This window comes from Panthera onca, chromosome D1 (genome assembly GCF_046562875.1).
Source record: "Panthera onca isolate mPanOnc1 chromosome D1, mPanOnc1 haplotype 2, whole genome shotgun sequence".
NCBI classification, from domain to species: domain Eukaryota; kingdom Metazoa; phylum Chordata; class Mammalia; order Carnivora; family Felidae; genus Panthera; species Panthera onca.
The window spans coordinates 76,137,832-76,157,500 of NC_138348.1; the positions used below are offsets into that span (position 1 = coordinate 76,137,832).

Genomic DNA, 19,669 nt, shown 5'->3' on the forward strand with positions numbered 1-19,669 from the left:
TGAGTTCGAGCCCCGCGTCGGGCTCTGTGCTGACAGCTCAGAGCCTGGAGCCTGTTTCAGATTCTGTGTCTCCCTGTCTCTCTGCCCCTCCCCTGTTCATGCTCTGTCTCTCTCTGTCTCAAAAATAAATAAATGTTAAAAAAAAAAAAAAAAAAAAAAGAAATAAGTGGATAGGGAACTATACCTACCAATTTTTCCAACACAGACCCGTAATTCACATAAAGCATACATTCTCGGTGGGGTCAACATCACACCCAAGGAATTAAAACTGGTCCCGGGAGATGGGGTGGGTGAAAAATACTGAGATACTACAATGGTTTTGACCCTTCCCAAACTCAATCCTACCCAGCAAAATTTCATTCTTTAGTATTTAATTTCTCTTGTTAGGGAGAAATTAAATTTAAGTTATTTTAATTAATTTAAGTCAAATTTAATTTTTATCCTTAGGTAACGAAAAAAGGCTGAGATCATGAAAAACAGTGTGAGAAACACGGAGGCAGAGTTTTTTCTCATTCTCCCGCTTAGTGCCACAGCTCCCACTCAGGCCATCACTCTCAGCTGTCCTTTTCCACCTCTTTGCTCCAGATGATTCCTATCTTCAAAATCTCAGGTAGATTTTACTCATTCTATAAAGCCTTTTCTTTTTTCATAGCCCACAATTCTTGCTCCGTTTTCTAAGGGCCTATAAGCACTCACACCTAGTCTGTATCATAAAATTTCACACACGATTATGTACTGACTCATCATCCTTTAATGGACTGAAATGTGTTCATCTCTCTTTTCCACTATAATTTATGCTGCCTAAAGGCAGTAACCATGCTAAAACATTTACTATGTCCCCCATCAGACCTAATTTAATGTTCACACAGAAAATTTCTGTTAAGAGAAGCTCTTGATTATTTTCTTAAGTAGAAATTTTCATTAACTGAGCTTAAGTTAAGCAGTGTTCACCTGAAACATGAACACAGAGAACATGGCAATAGTGAATCAAGTCAACCCTTACAGTAACAGCAAAAATGGCAAAAACCAAAAGGACAGGGAAAAGCACACAAGTAAGTGCTTCAAGGGCAGAAAAAGCCAACATGATCCTCTTTTCAGTGTTTATTTAGCACAGCACCCTGTGTAACTCAGTATATAAAAATGTGATAACAAAGAAGAGAAGCTGAAATCAACTATTAAGAAATATACAAAATTATTTTCTGTTAATTAGAATACAGAACTCCATCGGGAAAATCTTTGGGTAATACAGACAAAAGGAAACAGATTACAGGGTAAATTCCGTTGAAAAACACTTGTAATGATGCTGCACCAACTCTGTGAACCAGCCTTCCATCTATTTTTCACTTCTCTATTTACTTGACCAGTTGGAAAATAAATCTGTTAAAACTTCTATGGCACAGAAAAATGTGTTAAGTAGAGCTCTGAATAATTTTAAGTTTCTTCAGATGTTTCTTTCTGCACAAAGTCACCGCACCTACCTCTGCTCTGTTTTTGAAGTGGTAGGAAACATGTCTTCTTCTTCATCTGTCTCATCCACCTCAATCATCTAAGGGAAAAACAAAACAGGGAGTAGTTTTTATGGAAATGGAACACCTGAATAAGAATAAATCACTGAGGGGCGCCTGGGTGGCTCAGTCAGATGAGCGTCTGACTTCGGCTCAGGTCATGATCTCACAGTTCGTGGGTTCGAGCTCTGCATCAGGCTCTGTGCTGACAGCTCAGAGCCTGGAACCTGCTTCGGATTCTATGTCTTCCTCTCTCTCTGCCCCTCCCTGGCTTGGGCTTTGTCTCTCTCTCTTTAAAAAAATACATGTTTAGGGGCGCCTGGGTGGCTCAGTCGGTTGAGCATCCGACTTCAGCTCAGGTCACGATCTCGCGGTCCGTGAGTTCGAGCCCCGCGTCAGGCTCTGGGCTGATGGCTCAGAGCCTGGAGCCTGCTTCCGATTCTGTGTCTCCCTCTCTCTCTGCCCCTCCCCCGTTCATGCTCTGTCTCTCTCTGTCCCAAAAATAAATAAACGTTAAAAGAAAAAAAAAAAAAAAATACATGTTTAAAAAAAAAAAGAGTAATTGAATCTCAAGAAAAATCTTTTTTTTTTTTAAATTTCATTTTTTATTTTTCTAAATTTACATCCAAATTAGTTAGTATATAGTGCAACAATGATTTCAGGAGTAGATTCCTTAATGCCCCTTACCCATTTAGGCCATTCCCCCTCCCACAACCCCTCCAGCAACCCTCAGTTTGTTCTCCATATTTAGGAGTCTCTTCTGTTTTGTCCCCCTCCCTGTTATTTTATACTATTTTTTGTTTCCCTTCTCTTATATTCATCTGTTTTGTCTCTTAAAGTCCTCATATGAATGAAGTCATATGATTTTTATCTTTCTCTGACTAATTTCACTTAGCATAATACCCTCCAGTTCCATCCACGTAGTTGTAAATGGCAAGATTTCATTCTTTTTGATTGCCAAATAATACTCCATTGTATGTATGTATGTGTGTGTGTGTGTATATATATATATATACACACACATACACAACACATCTCCTTTATCCATTTATCCATCGATGGACATCTGGGATCTTTCCATACTTTGGCTACTGTTGATGGTGCTGCTATAAACATGGGGGTGCATGTGTCCCTTCCAAACAGCACACCTGTATCCCTTGGATAAATGCCTAGTAGTGCAATTGCTGGGTCATAGGGTAGTTCTATTTTTAGTTTTTTGAGGAACTTCCATACTGTTTTCCAGAGTGGGTGCACCAGCTTGCCTTCCCACCAACAATGCAAAAGGGATCCTCTTTTTCTGCATCCTCGCCAACATCTGTTGTTGCCTGAGGTGTCAATGTTAGCCATTCTGACAGGTGTAAGGTGGTCAAAAATAAATGTTTAAAAAAAAAATTAAAAAAAAAAAAAAAAAGAATAATTGAATCACAAGAAAAATCTTTTTTAAATATACCAAAAAAGTCACAAAAAAAGGGGGGCAGAAACCCCATGAAGAGCAATTGTTAAAACTGAAGCTTAGCCTGACCTCCCTCCAATGTCTTCAATCATAAATGGTATTCTTTCCATATAATGTGTTTGAGCTCGCCTTTCTCCTGGACACCACGGCAGCCAGGGCACCTAAGGTGAATGACTCACATAGGGTCACGTGCAGACAGTGCCTGTGATTTTCTTGGGTTCTAGTGAGGAGACCATTTCCAGTTTAAAATTTGGTATAAGACCATGTGGAAAGTACTGTATATCTAGCTTTCTATGACACTCATCCCTGTTAAACACCATTTGGTAGTTTCAGGCCCCAGTAAAGATATTTGTGACTCTTGATACTAACATCCAAAATACTACTTCTTCCTCTACATTTAGTGTTACCTTGACATTTAATACACTTAGTTGCTATGTTGTCAACTAACTAATGAAGCCGAGGACAAAACAGTGAAAAGACAGCACCTGAGATCTCCCCCTCCAGGCTGACACTGAACTATTAATAAAAAATCATTAAATGCAGTTGTCTAAGAAGCTATGAATCCAGCCAATATTTCTGCATTGTCATAAAACTATCAGAAGATTGTCTTCTGTGCCTTGAAGGAATCAAATGTATTCAATACTCCTCTAATCTACCAATGTGTAACCACAGTTAAAAAGTGAAAAAAAAGTTAGTTTAGCACCATCTGTTCCTTTTGAACTCATGTTCCTGCCTTATATTAGAAAACTCTAGGAAAGAAGCTACCGTGTGGATGTGATTATAATTTTTTTAGATATGATGATCTTGAAGTGACAGCAGACAACAGTTGAATGTAAATAATAAAATGGAGCTCAGGACAAAAGCTAGCACTGGTACACTCACGTAGCAGTGACAACAGGAAGAAGGGGGGGAAAGATGAAGAGAGACAAAAGAACAAAATGAAAATCAGGACAGAAGTTTCCTGGAGAAGTGGGGTGATCAATTGTGTCACATACTCAAAAGATTAAAAGAAATTTGAGAAAATGCTGCTGGGGCAGGTATTATACAGACCATGGATTCTCATCTGGAGGGGATTTTTAACCCCCACTCCTATTCTGGAAACATTTTTGATTGACACAATTAGGGGGGCTTGCTACTGGCATCTAGAGGGTATAGGCCAAGATGTTGCTAAAAACCCTACAATGCACAGAACAGTCCCTCACAGTAAAACTCACCTGGTCCAAAACTTATCTGGTCAGTAGTGCTGCTACTGAGAAACCCTGACACAGAAGGAAGAACACTGGCTTAGGAGTGAGTGGGTTTTGAAAGTAAGGAAATAGGGGAGTCAAGCCCATACAAATTCTTGGAATCCAAAGGAGGTGCAGAGGGCCTATTTTTAAATCTGAACACAGAGGTCCTCAGATTCTGACCGCCTGGTTTGTCTTGAGTCTAGCTCCAAGCCATCAAGGCACAAGCCATAGTATTATGAGAGTATAAATAATAAAAGATAGCCAGATTTACTAAGACCTCTATATGCACTGAACTCCTATGTGCGATATTAATATTCCACGCACAGACCTTTCTGGCTCCACACTGTTATCCTTAAAAATATTCCTGGATACATACATTTATGGCTTTCTAATCACGAGATCCATTATTAAAAAAAAAAAAAAATCCCAGAAGCCCTGACTTGATAATTCATAAAGTTCTCTCCAGCTTTAACACTCCACACTTATCCTTCTCTTGTTTACTTTGTTGATCAAAGAATTGACAATTCAGAATGCAGGATCATAAATTATTAAAAACCAATTATAAAAACTTTTTTCTTACCTCTGTATAATTCTTAGTAGCAACATTTCGGGAAGGCTGCTGTCTTGTAGATTTAAAGGCTATGATACAAAAGAAGAAACATCCATTATGTTACTCTTAAAATAACTTAGGAAAATTTGTCACATCTTTAGCTGAAGATTTTGTAAGCTCTATCTACAAATATCCATGATGACCAATTATAAAACCATTTCCTATTGTGTAAAATCTAAAGGGACATCAAATTATATGTTCAAATAAATCAATGCCTAGCTGCCAGTATCACGATTTCCTGGCTTATTCAAATATAGTAACAAGCAGTGTTCATAAACATACCTACACTAAAAACATTTTATAGAAAAATACATGAAAGCTAAAATCTGATCACCTAATGGATTTAACTCCAGGTACACTGAAGGTGACCCTTCTAATGCCTTCCTTCTCTTATAATTGGCAATACCTTTCCCTGGGGCTATATTAGGAGCCATGTGGTTCCAGTAAGGTCTTTCTTATTCTCCTCTACTTTGTTAGCCATATTCTGTACCTAAGGAACAGTCTAGAGGAAAATTCTAGAAAACAGTGTATCTTCTATGCTATTATAAAACTTCCCTTTAAATCCTTACATTTTAGCTTTATAAACTTAGTTAGAATCATGAAGTTTAGCTGACCCTTCATTTTTCCAAAGACCAAAACCATGATTTTCAGATTTTATAATAAGAAATACAGGGGCACCTGGGTGGCTCAGTCGGTTAAGCGTCTGACTTCGGCTCAGGTCATGATCTCACGGTTTGTGAGTTCGAGCCCCGCGTCGGGCTCTGTGCTAACAGCTCAGAGCCTGGAGCCTGCTTAGGATTCTGTGTCCAAGAAATATATTTTGGTCTTTGTCCCCATTTGTGGCAGAGCTCCTAAAACCCTAGGAATTTCCTAAGTAATGAGCGCCATAAAATTGTCTTTTGCTATGTTAATGAAGTGACATTAGGACCACACCGACAGCTGAGGGCTGCTTACCTAGGGAACCAACTGGAAATCAAAGGTTGGAACTCAATCCCACCCCATGATTTCCAAGAAAGGAGCCTGGAGCCAGAGGTGCAACCAATCACCAATGGTCCATGATTTAATCAATCAGTGGTAAGGAGGCTGCTTTAAAAACCCAAAGGAGGGATCTGGTGAGCTTAAAGGTAGTGAATCAGAAAGCTTCCACATGCCAGGGTGCCAGCCCCCGAACTCCCTGAGGATACAAGGACCTTCCCTTTCATATCTCTTTATCTGGCTGCTGATCTGTATCCTTTAATATCCTTTGTAATAAACCAGTAATTTAGTGAATAAATTAGTTTCCTGAGTTCTGTGAACCACCCTGGCAAATTAACTAAACCCAAAGAGGGAATTATGGGAAAGACTGATTGAGAGCCAGTCAGAAGCACAAGTTTAACCACGCAGACCTATGATTGGCATGTGAAATGGAAGCAGCCGTGTGGGACTCAGCCCTTAACCCATGGAATGCGATGCTACCTCTGGGTAGGCAGTGTCAGAATGGAATTGAATTGTAGGAAACCCAGCTGATGTCCAAGAATTGCTTGGTGGTGTGGGGAACTAACCCCTCTCCTCCAAAAAGCCCAGAATTGGGTGCGTAATATTTAAAACCCAGAAGAAACTTCAAAATGCCAATTAGAGGTTTATTTTCTCCCAAGCGTTACCAGTTTCCTAATACAAAATAATGTTTCCCCCCAAGACAACCCCCAAACTAAACAACAAGGGAAGAGGAGGAAAAAAAATATACGAGGCCTTGAAAAAGTCAAACACTCAAAGAATCCCACAAAGCTAAAAATTACCGTCGTCTGAAAACTCAGGAATCTTTCTACCTAGCCTAAATTTATGACCTGCTCATTTTTCCTATTCCAAGCTCTATTCCCAGTCTTGTGATGTCTATTTGAGAACAGAGATCAAGAGCAGAAGCAAAGTTCTTATTTACTCTACTCTCAATTACTGGAGCCTCACATTCTAACTCTATTCAAAAGACCTTTAAATAAGGGCAAGTGAATAAAAAAAGCCAGCCGTCATGACTCTTAAAGCATATTTCTGCTCAATAATTATTCACTAATTGACTCCTCAAACTCTCAGATCCTTGAAAACAGGAGCCCTATCTTTTTATCCCCAACAAGTATCAGTGAGGTAAATTAAATCATCAGAAAAATGTGCACTGAGTTCTGTTAGGAAGCAATACAGTATGGTGGTTGTAGAGTTAAACTCATTTGACTTACTAGCTGGGTAACTATAGCCAAGGCCCCCTGGCTTCCTTAAGTCTCAGTTTCCCCACCTATACAATAGTGTTAATAATTAATTCGTGCAGAAAACGGTTGAGAAGATAAAGAGAGGCAGTTCATGTAAATCGTTTGGGCAAGTGCCTAGATGTAGCAGGCATTCAAATAATGTGGCTAGCAGCAGTGGTAGTAGATGGAGTAGTGGTAGCCAGGATGGTAAATTAAATCCAAACACAGAGTCTTTAGAGGTACCACTCACTCAGTCCCCATCCTCTACAGAAAAACTTCAATGGAAAACTCTGGGCTGTCAACTCTTACTTGTAACTGCTGCTGGCTGTAAGTGTAATATCTACCTTTCCCAATACAATTCTGGTACAATAATAAATCTCTACACTCCATGGGGCTTGTTATAATAGAATTTTACCTTTATGTATCTCTTCATACCTCCATTTACAGTAGGGAACTGGAAGCTATAGTTTTAAAGATGCTTTTATCCTGAAGTTATAGTAGATACAGTTAGTACCCCATGGTTATTTTGTCAGAGACTTACCACCAAATCTAACCTAATGAAAATGTTTTACACATGTATGTTAACAAGTCCATTTCACTTTTCAAAAAAAGTCCCAATGTTGGAGACAGTTCAATTGTAAATCCATTAGACCAAATGGATTTACATAAAACACAAATTTAGACTAACATTTATAAAACATCCATTTTCTTAAGTTTATTGTAAACATTGCCACTAATACTAATAGCAGCAATCATTCCCTTGGATTCTTACTAAATCCTGTGCGAAGTAATGTACATGTGTTAAGTTTTTTTGATACTTCGAACTTCTCTGTGGAGTCAATTTTATACTGTCAATTTTATAGCTAAGGGATCCGAAGCTTATAGAATAGAAACAGTCTACTCTTACTGGGGGCTTAATATGTATATATACTACACCAAATATTCCACATGTATTTTCTCATTAATCTGCAAAATAACCCAATGAGATCAATGCAATCATCACCCCATCTTACAGATGAGGACACTGAAGATGGAAAGCCTAATTAATGTGCTGAAAGACACATAGCTAGTAAATCAAGGAGTCAGAATTCAAACCAATAGTTCTGACTTTAGAACCAGGCTTTTAACCTTTATGCTATACAATCTCTAAGGGGTTTTTATTCAGTCGTTCTCCAGTATTTAATGGGCATCTGCTCTATGCCAGGCACTATGGATACGGTGATGAAAAAGAATGACTCAGTCCCTGTTCTGCCGGTGCTTGCGGGGCAAGGGCATGGAGGCAGCCAGTGAAGAGCTGGCCGACCATACCATGTCAGACTCCAAACCCCAGGTTCTTAACCTCACCATCTGCTGCAAAAGACACCACATTTAGATTTTCTCCTAAACATAAGTCAGGAAATCTTAAGTTCCACATTAATTTGTCTTTTATCTATAGCTGCTTTTTACAAATGACTATTATTACTTTAAAAAAAAAGAACATCGGTGAACATTTTAAGGCACTATAACTGGTCTCTTGTCTTTTCTATGCAAACAGAAGCTTTACTCCACATTATCAATGGGTAACAGCAGGACTCAGGAAAGAAGGTCTTTGGAAAGCCTCACAAGTGCAGTAGTTCTGAAAGGAGCTGATGGCAGAATGTGAAAAAATGCTCACAAAAAACCTTATGAGATAGAAAGTTTTAGATGCAAAGGAGGCAGTCACATGTAAGTTTTAAAGAAAGAAAACACGGATAAAACCTCTGCTACTTGTTTACTGGGGGCTAGGTTGTTGAGACAAACACTGCTGCTCAAAGCAACCCAAAATGCTCCATCAAACATTAAAAAAAAAAAAAAATTCTGAATGGTATTTAATTGCTGATCACATAAAGAAGTAACAGGCAAAAATGGAAAAAAAGCTCGAACTCAGAGAATCAAGCAGAATCCTTTTTCCTGGGGACCTGTTGATCTGGACAAATGTTCACACTGGTCTTGACAGCTCTGTATAGAGAAAGGAAGAGCTATCTACAATAGGTCAAGGCCTGCTCAAGACAAGGTGGGGGTGGCTAATGCATTTCCTCCCTACCTTAAGCTGGGACCCCAACAGTTAAGAGGGAAGCAGATGTAAACAGGATTTTGCAAGTACATATCAGCTGGCTGAACCTCAAGTCATAAATTTAAACATAGTTTAATGTGGTCTAAGACTTGTGGTGCCCCCAGAGGCCCGGAGAAACAAATAGGAATCATGTCTGTAGGACCTTCCCTTCATCCCTGACCTCAAATTATTCCTGCTGAGATTTTTTTAGGGACAACAGATAACAAAACATGCAAGGAAACATGTCACCATACATGAGAAACAACAGACACAGGAATCAGAAACAGACAATAAAAAGAGGCCAAAGACATTCAGACACTAGGTTCTTAGACACAGAATACAAAACAAGTATCCTTACTATGTACACACACAAAATTACAGACAGGCTTAAAAATACCTGCAAGGAATTTTTAAAATCACACAGCATATTTCAAAAGAACTATGTGAATTTCTACCTCCACAAAAAAAACAAAAAACAAAACACAAAACAACAATGAAAATTAAACATTTAAAGAACACTTTTTAGAATAGGTGGGTGTGGGGAGCCTGCCTGACTCTGTGGGCAGAACATGTGTCTCTTACCTTGGGGCTGTAAGTTCGAACCCCACAGTGGGTTAAGAGTTTACTTAAAAAAAAAAAAGATGGGTCAATCGGAAGATCATACAGCACAGGAAGATAAAACAATGGAAGATACAAGAGAGATTAATAGTGACTTGGGGACAGAGTGATTCTTGTATTGATGTTAAGTGAAGACCCAGAAGGGAGGAGAAAAAGAAGAGCACCGGGGTAGCATTTGAAGGGAGAGGACTCAAAGGAGTGATGAAAGACACCAATTCAGTTTCATAGAGCCCAATAAATGCTAAGCAGGATAAAAGAGAATCCCCTATCTAGATTCAATGTAGAGAAACTGCAAAACACCAAATACAGCTGGCTGGAGGAAAAACAGACTACCTGGGGGGGAAAAAAAAAGCAAGCTAACAAGCTAACATTTCCTAACAACAAAAGACTCATTTTTAAGTGATTAATTCTGCCCATTGGTGCCAAGGAAAGCTTCACGTAAAACAATTAAGCCAGGACAAAAAAAAAGGCAGTTTGGGCTGAGGGACAGGTGGGTAATTTATAACATCTATGCCTCTGTGTCACATGCTAACCAATTTGTGGTGGCTTAACACGAAAGTGTACAGATTTTACTTTGTTTTCCTATCTCTCTCTGCTTTTGTTTTTATAATGAACATTTTGTAAAGGCCTACTATGTGCCAGACTCTTTGCTTCTCATCTTCAGAATAACCCCACTATGTAGAGACTACTACGTAAACAAACATAGAAGTGTGACTGACTTGTTGAACTCAGCCTACATCCTTTCTATGCTGCTCATTTTGATTTTTCTCCTTCTCGGCTTTATCTCAGTCCTGCCAAGAATGCAAGAGCACCTTTTTGGATGCCATTTCCTAAATGGCATCAAAGACAGCATGCTTTTGGAGTAAAGGCAAAGATCTCAGCTAGCTCTACTCAAGTACTGAATAATCACTGAGGAAAAATATAGCAACCGAACTTTCGATAAGAAGGTTAAGAGTCATTTACTTGATCTAATGTTTGTATCCTTCCTCCAATGTCAGTTGCCATCCAATAATGTGGAAAACTTCCTCTGACAGTGTAATAATTCACTTCCTTCTGGGGCAGTTGACTCTATCTTCACATTAATTAGATAGGTTACTCTGTATAATGCAAAGACTGTTCTATTGAGAACTAGTAGGTAGGTATCTAATCTTACCTTGTTCTGGAAACCAGTGGTACAACTGACTTTTGAACAACTCAGGGGTTAGGGGCACTGACTCCTGCACAATCCAAAATCCCCACGTAACTTCTGACTCCCCCAAAACTTAACTACTAATGGCCTACTATTTATTGGAAGGCTTACTGACAACATAAACAGTTGATTAACACTTATTTTTCACATTGTATTATATACTGTATTCTTACAACAAAGTAAACTAGAGAAAAGATAATGTTATTAAGAATATCACGTGGAAGGGAAAATACATTTATAGTACTGAATTTATCGAAGAAAAAAAAAACCACACACACACATATAAGTGGACCTACACAGCTTAAACTGGTGTGGTTCAAAGGTCAAGTAGTGACTAACTGCTGGTTCTGGAGTCTAGAGTCTAGGGAATGTGGGATTAATCCAAGTTCTAAAATTTCCCAGTTGTGAGACTGTGGGTAAGTTGCCTATCTTTTCAAAGCCTCAGTTCCCTTTTCTATAAAAGAGAGATAATGTCAGTATCTAACCAGAGAGCTGTTGAGAAGCATGCAGTAACTCTCTCATAAATATCAGCTATTTTGAGAATTATTGTTAGTGGTTTTATCAACCTAGTACAAATTGCTTAGCTGAGCTCCCCCACCTGTAAGATGAGGGAGTAGGTGAAGTATTCTTAAGTCTTCTGGGTCCATTTTATCAGATAATAAACTTAAATCTGTAAGCTTCTAGCCTTTCCAATCTATCCTTATTGGAGCTCATGGATGAACTTCATGGAAGTCCCAGAATCCTTTGAAAATGAGTGCACCTGCACTTGAGCACCTACTTAAGGAGAAGAGACACAGCTCTCATCAGATTCTTAAGAATCCATAACTCAAAAATATTTAACACCACTGCCTTTGGGACTATACAAATCAAACGTATTCTATCTTTCACAGGACAGAGTTGAATTTATATAAAGACCTAAATTCTTCCCAGGTTAGATATCTCAAGTTCCTTCTACCATTTCTCCTATTACATGGTTTTTCTTCTGAATGATCATATGTAGTTGATATCCCTCTTGAAACACGGTTCCAAAAGTAAGTACAGAGGGAGAACATCCTTGCTGCAAAGAGGCACTACTCCTATTAATATTGTTAAAATACCGTTAAACATGGACAGTTAGGAGGACCTGCACATTCTTACTGACCTTAGTTTTTTTTACTTAAGTATGTGGTTAAACTCACATACCTCTCACAACTCTTTATACAGCCGTCCTTTTGAACATATATGCAGTTTACATTTACATTTGATAAATTTCATCGTGTAAGATTTAGCCCAACTCTCCAATCTGTCTAAAATTAATCCTAGCTATGAATGAGACAATAATTAACCTCAATAATAGATAACGTAAATAAAATGCATATGGCTACATATGCATTTTATGAATGCTAGGTAAACAAAAATATATAACCACATGTTTTAACAATGTTACTTTTAGGAGCCCCTGGGTGACTCAGTCCGTTAATTTTGGCTCAGGTCATGATCTCACGGTTCAAGGGTTTGAGCCCCATGTCAGGCTCTGAGCTGCCAGCATGCGGTCTGCTAGGGATTCTCTCTCTCCTTCTCTCTGCCCCTCTCCTACTTGCGGGTTCTCTCTCTCTCTCTCTCTAAATAAATAAATAAACATTAAGAAAAAACCCCAAACAATGTTACTTTTTTAAACAAACAACTTAGAGTGATCTCAAAATTTAAAAACAGCTTATTATATTTTTATACTATTATTAAAAATAGGTCCCCTTAGGTTGAGGTCAAATTTTAGACTATAACACATACACAAAATTAGCTTAAAGAATCCTAACCATAATTTCTCTTAAATACAGATTACATGACTTCCCTGTGCTAACAGTAGAGTCAGACCAAAGCAGCATAAGAAAGTAAACAATATATTAAGCAGCAGCTCTTTCTCTTTTGATCATTGCTGATACACTGACCAACTGACTCACTTTTCTAGGTCTTCATGATCCCTCTATAAACAGGAAATAAATTTGTCAAAAGTAAGGGATTATAAAAAATAATTTTTAAGGCTCACCCTTTTCAACAGCTCTGATGAATGGCAAAGACCTTTAAAAGAATAATTTATCCTGTAATCCTAATAATCCTTTTGACTCCCCCCAATGATGGCAACACAGACCGATGAGGTTTACTAATGGCAGATTCCTAGGTCTTCCTATGTTGACATTTATAAATAACTGCTAGATGATCATCTGAAGTCCATACTCACCATCTATAATAGACATATTTCTAGATGTTGACACAGCAGCCTTTGAACTTCTGCTTCGAGTAGAAGTATCCAGACTACTGCCTCCTGTTAGAATAGTGAGCAGTCAGTATACAATACCGTCAATAGCCACGTTTTTTAAAAAACAATGCCAAAATGAAATGTAAATAGTTATGTCAAAACATAGTTTATGCATAAAAAGTCAAAGACATATATAGCAAGAAACACCTAGGCTAATCAATTTTCAAAGACTATATACTTCTATCACATTTGGTTTATACTGTTCCAATCAAAATTTAAGGAAATACTTTGTAAATTTAAGGATAATGAAAATAAATTATCATTAGAGGATGAGGATTTCTCTCCCTGGAAATTTTTAACTAAAATATTTTACCAGATTAAAATTCCTACAGATAAATATTTAATGAAAACAATTCAAAAATATTCCTAGAAATGATTTATATAATGCACCAGAAAGCCAGTGGATGGCCAATTTTCCATTATTTGAATTATTTAAGGGAAACAGTGACACATTACTACACTGATGGCAATTAATGTCAATGACTGCTTTAAGAGATCAAGTTGTTTTGGGCGCCTGGGTGGCTTAGTTGTTTAAGCGTCTGACTTTGGCTCAGGTCATGATCTCACAGTTTGTGAGTTCAAGCGCCACATCGGGCTCTGTGCTGACAGCCTGGAACCTGCTCCAGATTCTGTGTCTCCTCTCTCTTCCCATCCCCGGCTCACGCTCTGTCTCTCTCTCTCAAAAATAAACATTAAAAAAAAATTTTTTTTAATTAAAAAAAAAAAATCAAATTGTTTTAGGGTAGTTTTCTTTCTGCACACACTTTATGAAGCTACTTTATAAAAATGCAGGCATTTGTATCTTACAATAGTAACAGAAATAATAATCTTTATGACCTGGAGTTTGTTTCTGCTGCCAATGGTCATTAGGTAGCCATTTTCCTTAGCAGCTCGTATTTGCCCATTACCTGATACACGTGAGAGTAAATAGGATATTAAATGTATCCAAAAGGTACTGTGTGAGAAACATAGTGAAGTTCTTAAAAAAAAAGTGAAGAGAAATTAAAACCTATGTGCACATGGCCATTAATATTTATGTAAAACACACATATCAGAACTACATAAAAGATGGACTTTATGTATTACAAAAGCAAAGTTTTAAAGGACTGCATCACTTAAATTCTGATGATAGGAATACAATTTTGTGTTTCCCATTTAACTGCCAAGTCTGAATATGTGTGAAAGACAGTACTCGGGGCTAACCTCTTCCTCTCTGAGACCCTCCTCTCGAGGCTGAACTCTGCCCTCTTCCCCGTCGGCCTCTTCCTCGGCCTCTTCCTTTGTTGGCTGCTGCTGTGATGTCATCATCAGAGTCATCAGCCATCTGTTCTGCCAGATCTATACTCATAAGGTCCTCAGCACTAAAGGCGGAAGCAGAGTCCTCGGACTGAGATCTGAGGGCTCTGGCCCTAGTCATAGCCTGAGAGGGAGAGAAGGGAAAGTACACATTAACAGACAATGCAGCATCCTAAGTCATTAGTCTGGTCATTGAGATAACATTTAATATTGTCAAACTGCCCACACCATTCTGTTTCACTAATCATGCTATAAAAATGTCAATCAGGAGAAGAATAAAAAGCTTAAGACTGAGAAGATGCAAATTTTAACTTGGGAAGAAACTGTCTAAAAAGACAAGTGTGAGGTTTAGTGAAATATTTTAACTCTGAAATGAACAGATTTTCTGATTAAAAATAGGGTAAAATAAAAGCAATGCTGTCCTGAGCTCTTCCCTTAAACCAATCAAAAGGTAACAAGGAGAACAGAAACAAGACACAATACACTTTCAATGAAATAAGAAATAGCTCCAACTTCAAAACACAAACTCTCTGAAGAGTTATCAGATATAACAAAGATCTGACCTGTTTGAGGAACAAGGCTGAGAAGAGTGTCAGGGAACATAGAGCTCTCTAAAATGGATCTATAGGTCTCAAGGGACCATGACTGTAGTCTCTCTTGCTTGGAATAGAAAATCCTCAGTCTAAGAACAGGTGGCTAGAACATTTCTAAGTGCTCTATGATACCATAAAGTAAGCGGAGAGGGGTCTAAATGAGGAGATGAGAACAAAGCAGGCAGGGCAGAAGTAGGAGTAAAGTGGGCTGTGGGAGATCATCCACCTTCAGGATGATGGTGGACGACCTTAGCTTAAGGGAGATAACAGCTAATTCACTACACGAAAGGACTTGACACTGAATTACTATGTAAAAAACAAAACAAAACAAAACAAAAAAACCTTCAGGGAACACAACAAAAAATATAAAGAAAAAATAATAGAAAAAGATTTCAACTCATTTTTCTTGTCATAGATGAAGTATGGCGAATCCTCATTATTCCCGGATTCTGTATTTGCAACCCCCAGAACGATCCTCCTGACACTTCTGCAGTCATCTGTGGACCTGCGCAGAGTGGCAAAAATGCTGAGTCTCCTGACGCACATGTTCCCCGATGAAGATGAACAACGGGACACCCTGCCTGCTTGTTTCTGCTCGCACACTTTAAACAGGTGTCCTTTTGGTGGCATATTTAGTGCCACGTTTTTCCACACTTTTGTGCTTTTGGTTGGTGATTCGTTGTACTGCTCAAGTGCTGTCTAGTGCTCCCAAGTGCAAGCAGGCTGCGGCGTGCCTTACAGATGACATACATGTCGTTAGATAAGCTGCATTCAGGTATGAGTTACGGGGCCGCTGGTTCTAAGTTCAATGTTAGTGAATTACAATATATATATTAATTAAGATGTCTTTAAACAGAAACACAGATAAAAAGGTTATGTACTGATCAGCTGACAAAAATGGAACCAGTAGTTGGCAGGAACCTAATCCTGTATTTTCTCCTAGCAGCAATATGGTTCAGTATTTGCTAATTTAGTATTTGTGGTGACACAGAACATAGAACTTGTACTTTTTTTTAAAGTAGACTTAAAAGGAAAAAGGAGATCTAAATTACATCATTAATAAGATAGGTCTAATTGATACATGTTGAACTCTATACTCTGAAAATAAGTAATATACTTCTTCGCAAGACCTCCTGAAACGTTTAGCTAATATATCATAGGGTGTTAAGAAAAATATCAGTTAAGTTCTAAATAATTAACAGTATTATTATATTGCCTAATCACCATGAATACAATTAGGAGTTACTTACAATAAAGCAAAAACACTTGCCTCAAAACCTCAAAACTAAAATTGTAGAAATCTAGAAAATAATAAAAATACTATGTACAAAACACATGAAACAAATAAAGCCGTGTTTGCAAAGAAAGCCTACAACCTATTAAAAAAGAATAAATGCAAATAAGGAGATCTGGCATCCAAAAAGTTTAGACAAATAAAACCCATCCACAGGAAACTATTAGAAATCAATAATGAGGGGTGGCCTGGGTGACTCAGTTGGTTGAGTGCCCCATTTCAGCTCAGGCCATGATCTCAGGGCTAGTGAGTTCAAGCCCCATGTCAGGCTCTGTCCTGACAGCTCAGAGCCTGCTTTGGATTCTGTGTCTCCTTCTCTCTCTACCCTACCCCTCCACTTGTGCTCTGTCTCTTTCTGTCCCTCTCTCTCAAAATAAATGATCGTTAAAAAAATTTGCGGGGGGAGGCGCCTGGGTAGCTCAGCCAATTGGGTGTCCGTCTGACTTAGGCTCAGGTCAGGTTCTCACAGTTTGTGGTTTGAGCCCTGCCTCGGGCTCTGTGCTGACAGCTCAGAGACTGGAGCCTGCTTCTTATTCTGTGTCTCCCTCTCTCTGGCCCTCCCCCGCTCAAGCTCTGTCTCAATGTCTCAAAAATAAATAAACATTAAAAAATTAAAAAAAAATTTTTTTTAATTTGTTTGTATAAAAAAAAACACCAATGATGGTACAATCATAAACAAACACATTTTAAGCAAAAATCATTCAAATTAGCAAATTTAAAAACTGGTCCTCTGGGGCAAAACCATATTGATAAAAATCACTAACTTAACAAGAAGGAAGACAAATATACACCATTAGAAATGAAAGTGGAGGGAAAAAAGATCGACAGAAAATTCAAGAATCCTGACAAATACTCTTCAATCCTAAGTAACTGGAAAAATAAATGACCTAAATGGATCCAAGAACAGGTACACAGTCTCAACAGACTAATATCAAAGAAAAATCTGAGAAAACTATTAAAGGAACAACACCTCTGAAAAGGACCACAGCCAGAAAGTTTCACAGGTAAAGTCTATCAAATCTTCAAAGAACAGACCGTTCCACTGCTATTCCCATAGTACCAGAGCATAAAGAAAGCTTCCAATTTATTTTTGTAAAGCAGCTGAAAAAGTGACAAAGGACTGCATGCACAAAAGAAAATTACAGGATCTGACTTATGAATGTTAAAGTGAACAAAGAGAATCCAGGAACATACGGAAAAACCATATCAGGTATACCCATTATCAGGGGGCTCACAAAGTGATAACAAGGATGGGGCAATAATAGGATATGTTATAATATAACTTATCAAATCAATAAATAGAACAAAGGAGGAAAAGTCCCACATGTTTATCTATACATGGGTCAAAAAAGCACTTAATTCATCACCCATTCTGGATTTGAACAAACCCCAAAACCCTTCTTTTGCATGACAAATACCCTAAATATGCTATCCCCTCACCACACAAAGAGTGTGTGCACACTTTCATGTGAGAGAGACCAACGCCCTTGGCACAAAAACAAAACAAAAATTTTGGGGCCAAGAACATGACCAGGTGTCTCATATAAATAATTTATAAACCCAAAACCACTCAGAGTCACTGGTAACAAAAGCAGTACGGATTAAAAACAACAGCAAGAGACAATTTCTCACCCTTCAGATTTGTGAAGATCAAAAGGTGTAGTGGGGCACCTGGGTGCTCAGTAAGTTAAATGACGGACTTTGGCTCAGGTCATGATCTCATGGTTCATGAGTTCGAGCCCCCGTGTGGGGCCCTGTGCTGACAGCTCAGAGCCTGGAACCTGCTTCAGATTCTGTGTCTCCCTCTCTCTCTGACCCTCCCCTGCTCACACACTCTCTCTCTCTCAAAAATATTTTTAAAAAAATTAAAAAAAACAAAAACCAAAAGATGAAGTAATACATCATGATGACAAAGATGTGGGGAAATAAACACTCCCAAATACTGGTCAGAATGTAAACTGGGGTGACATCTCTGTAGTGATGGAGAGGTATCCAGCAAAAATCTAAAATGCATATGCCCTTTTATGATTATTCCTTGGAACAAATTACCCACCATCCATTTCCAAATTTTGTATTTTGCCTTTGTCTAAATACTAGACCTTCATTTTATCATCTCAAACATTACATTAAAATAGTTTAACTCTACTTTTCTGTGCAACAGACTTTGGAGTTTACGAATATATTTGAAGTACATTACTTCTAAGAATTAGTTGGGGAATTCTAATTTACCTCATGAGTGTAGGCCCAGAACCATTGTTAAGTGCAGATCCACTGGTAGGACAATGTTTTCAGGTGCTTTTTTGATGAGATTCGAAAACATCCTATCCTGGTATTACACCTTTTAAAAAAAAAATTGTGGCAAAATATACAAAAGTAACTCCCCATTCCCTACCCCATCCCCTAGTTATCACTATTCTACTTTCTGTCTGTATGAATTTGACTACTCTAGGTATCTCACGTAAGTGGAATTATACAAGCAATCATCCTTTTATGTCTTACTTCACTCAAGATATTTTTGAGTTTCGTCCATGTTGTAGTATCAGAACTTCACTCCTTTTTTTTTTTTTTTTTCCCAACGTTTTTTATTTATTTTTGGGACAGAGAGAGACAGAGCATGAACGGGGGAGGGTCAGAGAGAGAGGGAGACACAGAATCGGAAACAGGCTCCAGGCTCCGAGCCATCAGCCCAGAGCCTGACGCGGGGCTCGAACTCACAGACCACGAGATCGTGACCTGGCTGAAGTTGGACGCTTAACCGACTGCGCCACCCAGGCGCCCCAGAACTTCACTCCTTTTTAAAAAAATTTTATTTTTATTTACTCTGAGAGAGAGCGAGAGAGACAGAGAGAGAGAATTCCAAGTAGGCCCTGCACTGTCTGTGCAGAGACATGGGACTTGAACTCATGAACAATGAGACCATGACCTGAGCTGAAATTAAGAGTTGGACGCTTAACCAACTGACCCATCCAGGTGCCCCACAATTTCACTCCTTTTAAGGTTAAATGAATAGTCTGCTGCACATACATACCACATTTTATCTGTCCATCAACTGTTACTACCTTTTGATTATTGTGAATAATGCTATGAGCATGGGTGTACATGCTGAGTCCTTGCTTTCAGTTCTTTGGAGTAAATACCTAGAAATGCAACTGCTAGATCACGTTATTCTATTTTAAATTTTTTGAGGAATTATCCTACTATTCTCCACAGAAGTTTTATATTCCCACCAGCAATGCACAGGGTTGCAATTTTTCCATATTCTTTGCAACACTATTTTCTATTTCTGTTTTTTTTTTTAACGGTCG

At 38.4% G+C, this 19,669-nt stretch overlaps 1 protein-coding gene across 7 annotated transcripts in view; it reads right to left on the reverse strand.

Moving 5' to 3' along the window:
• The window catches only part of MRE11 (MRE11 double strand break repair nuclease), a 78,980-nt gene that overhangs the window by 12,748 nt on the left and 46,563 nt on the right, over nucleotides 1-19,669 (reverse strand). For all 7 annotated transcript variants that reach the window (XM_078432989.2, XM_078432987.2, XM_078432988.2 and 4 more), the window contains 4 exons: nucleotides 14,385-14,601; nucleotides 13,104-13,187; nucleotides 4,768-4,826; nucleotides 1,479-1,546 (listed from right to left, as the gene is read on the reverse strand). In XM_078432989.2, coding sequence (XP_078289115.2) covers nucleotides 1,479-1,546; nucleotides 4,768-4,826; nucleotides 13,104-13,187; nucleotides 14,385-14,601 — 428 coding nt within the window. The remainder of the gene's footprint in view (nucleotides 1-1,478; nucleotides 1,547-4,767; nucleotides 4,827-13,103; nucleotides 13,188-14,384; nucleotides 14,602-19,669) is intronic.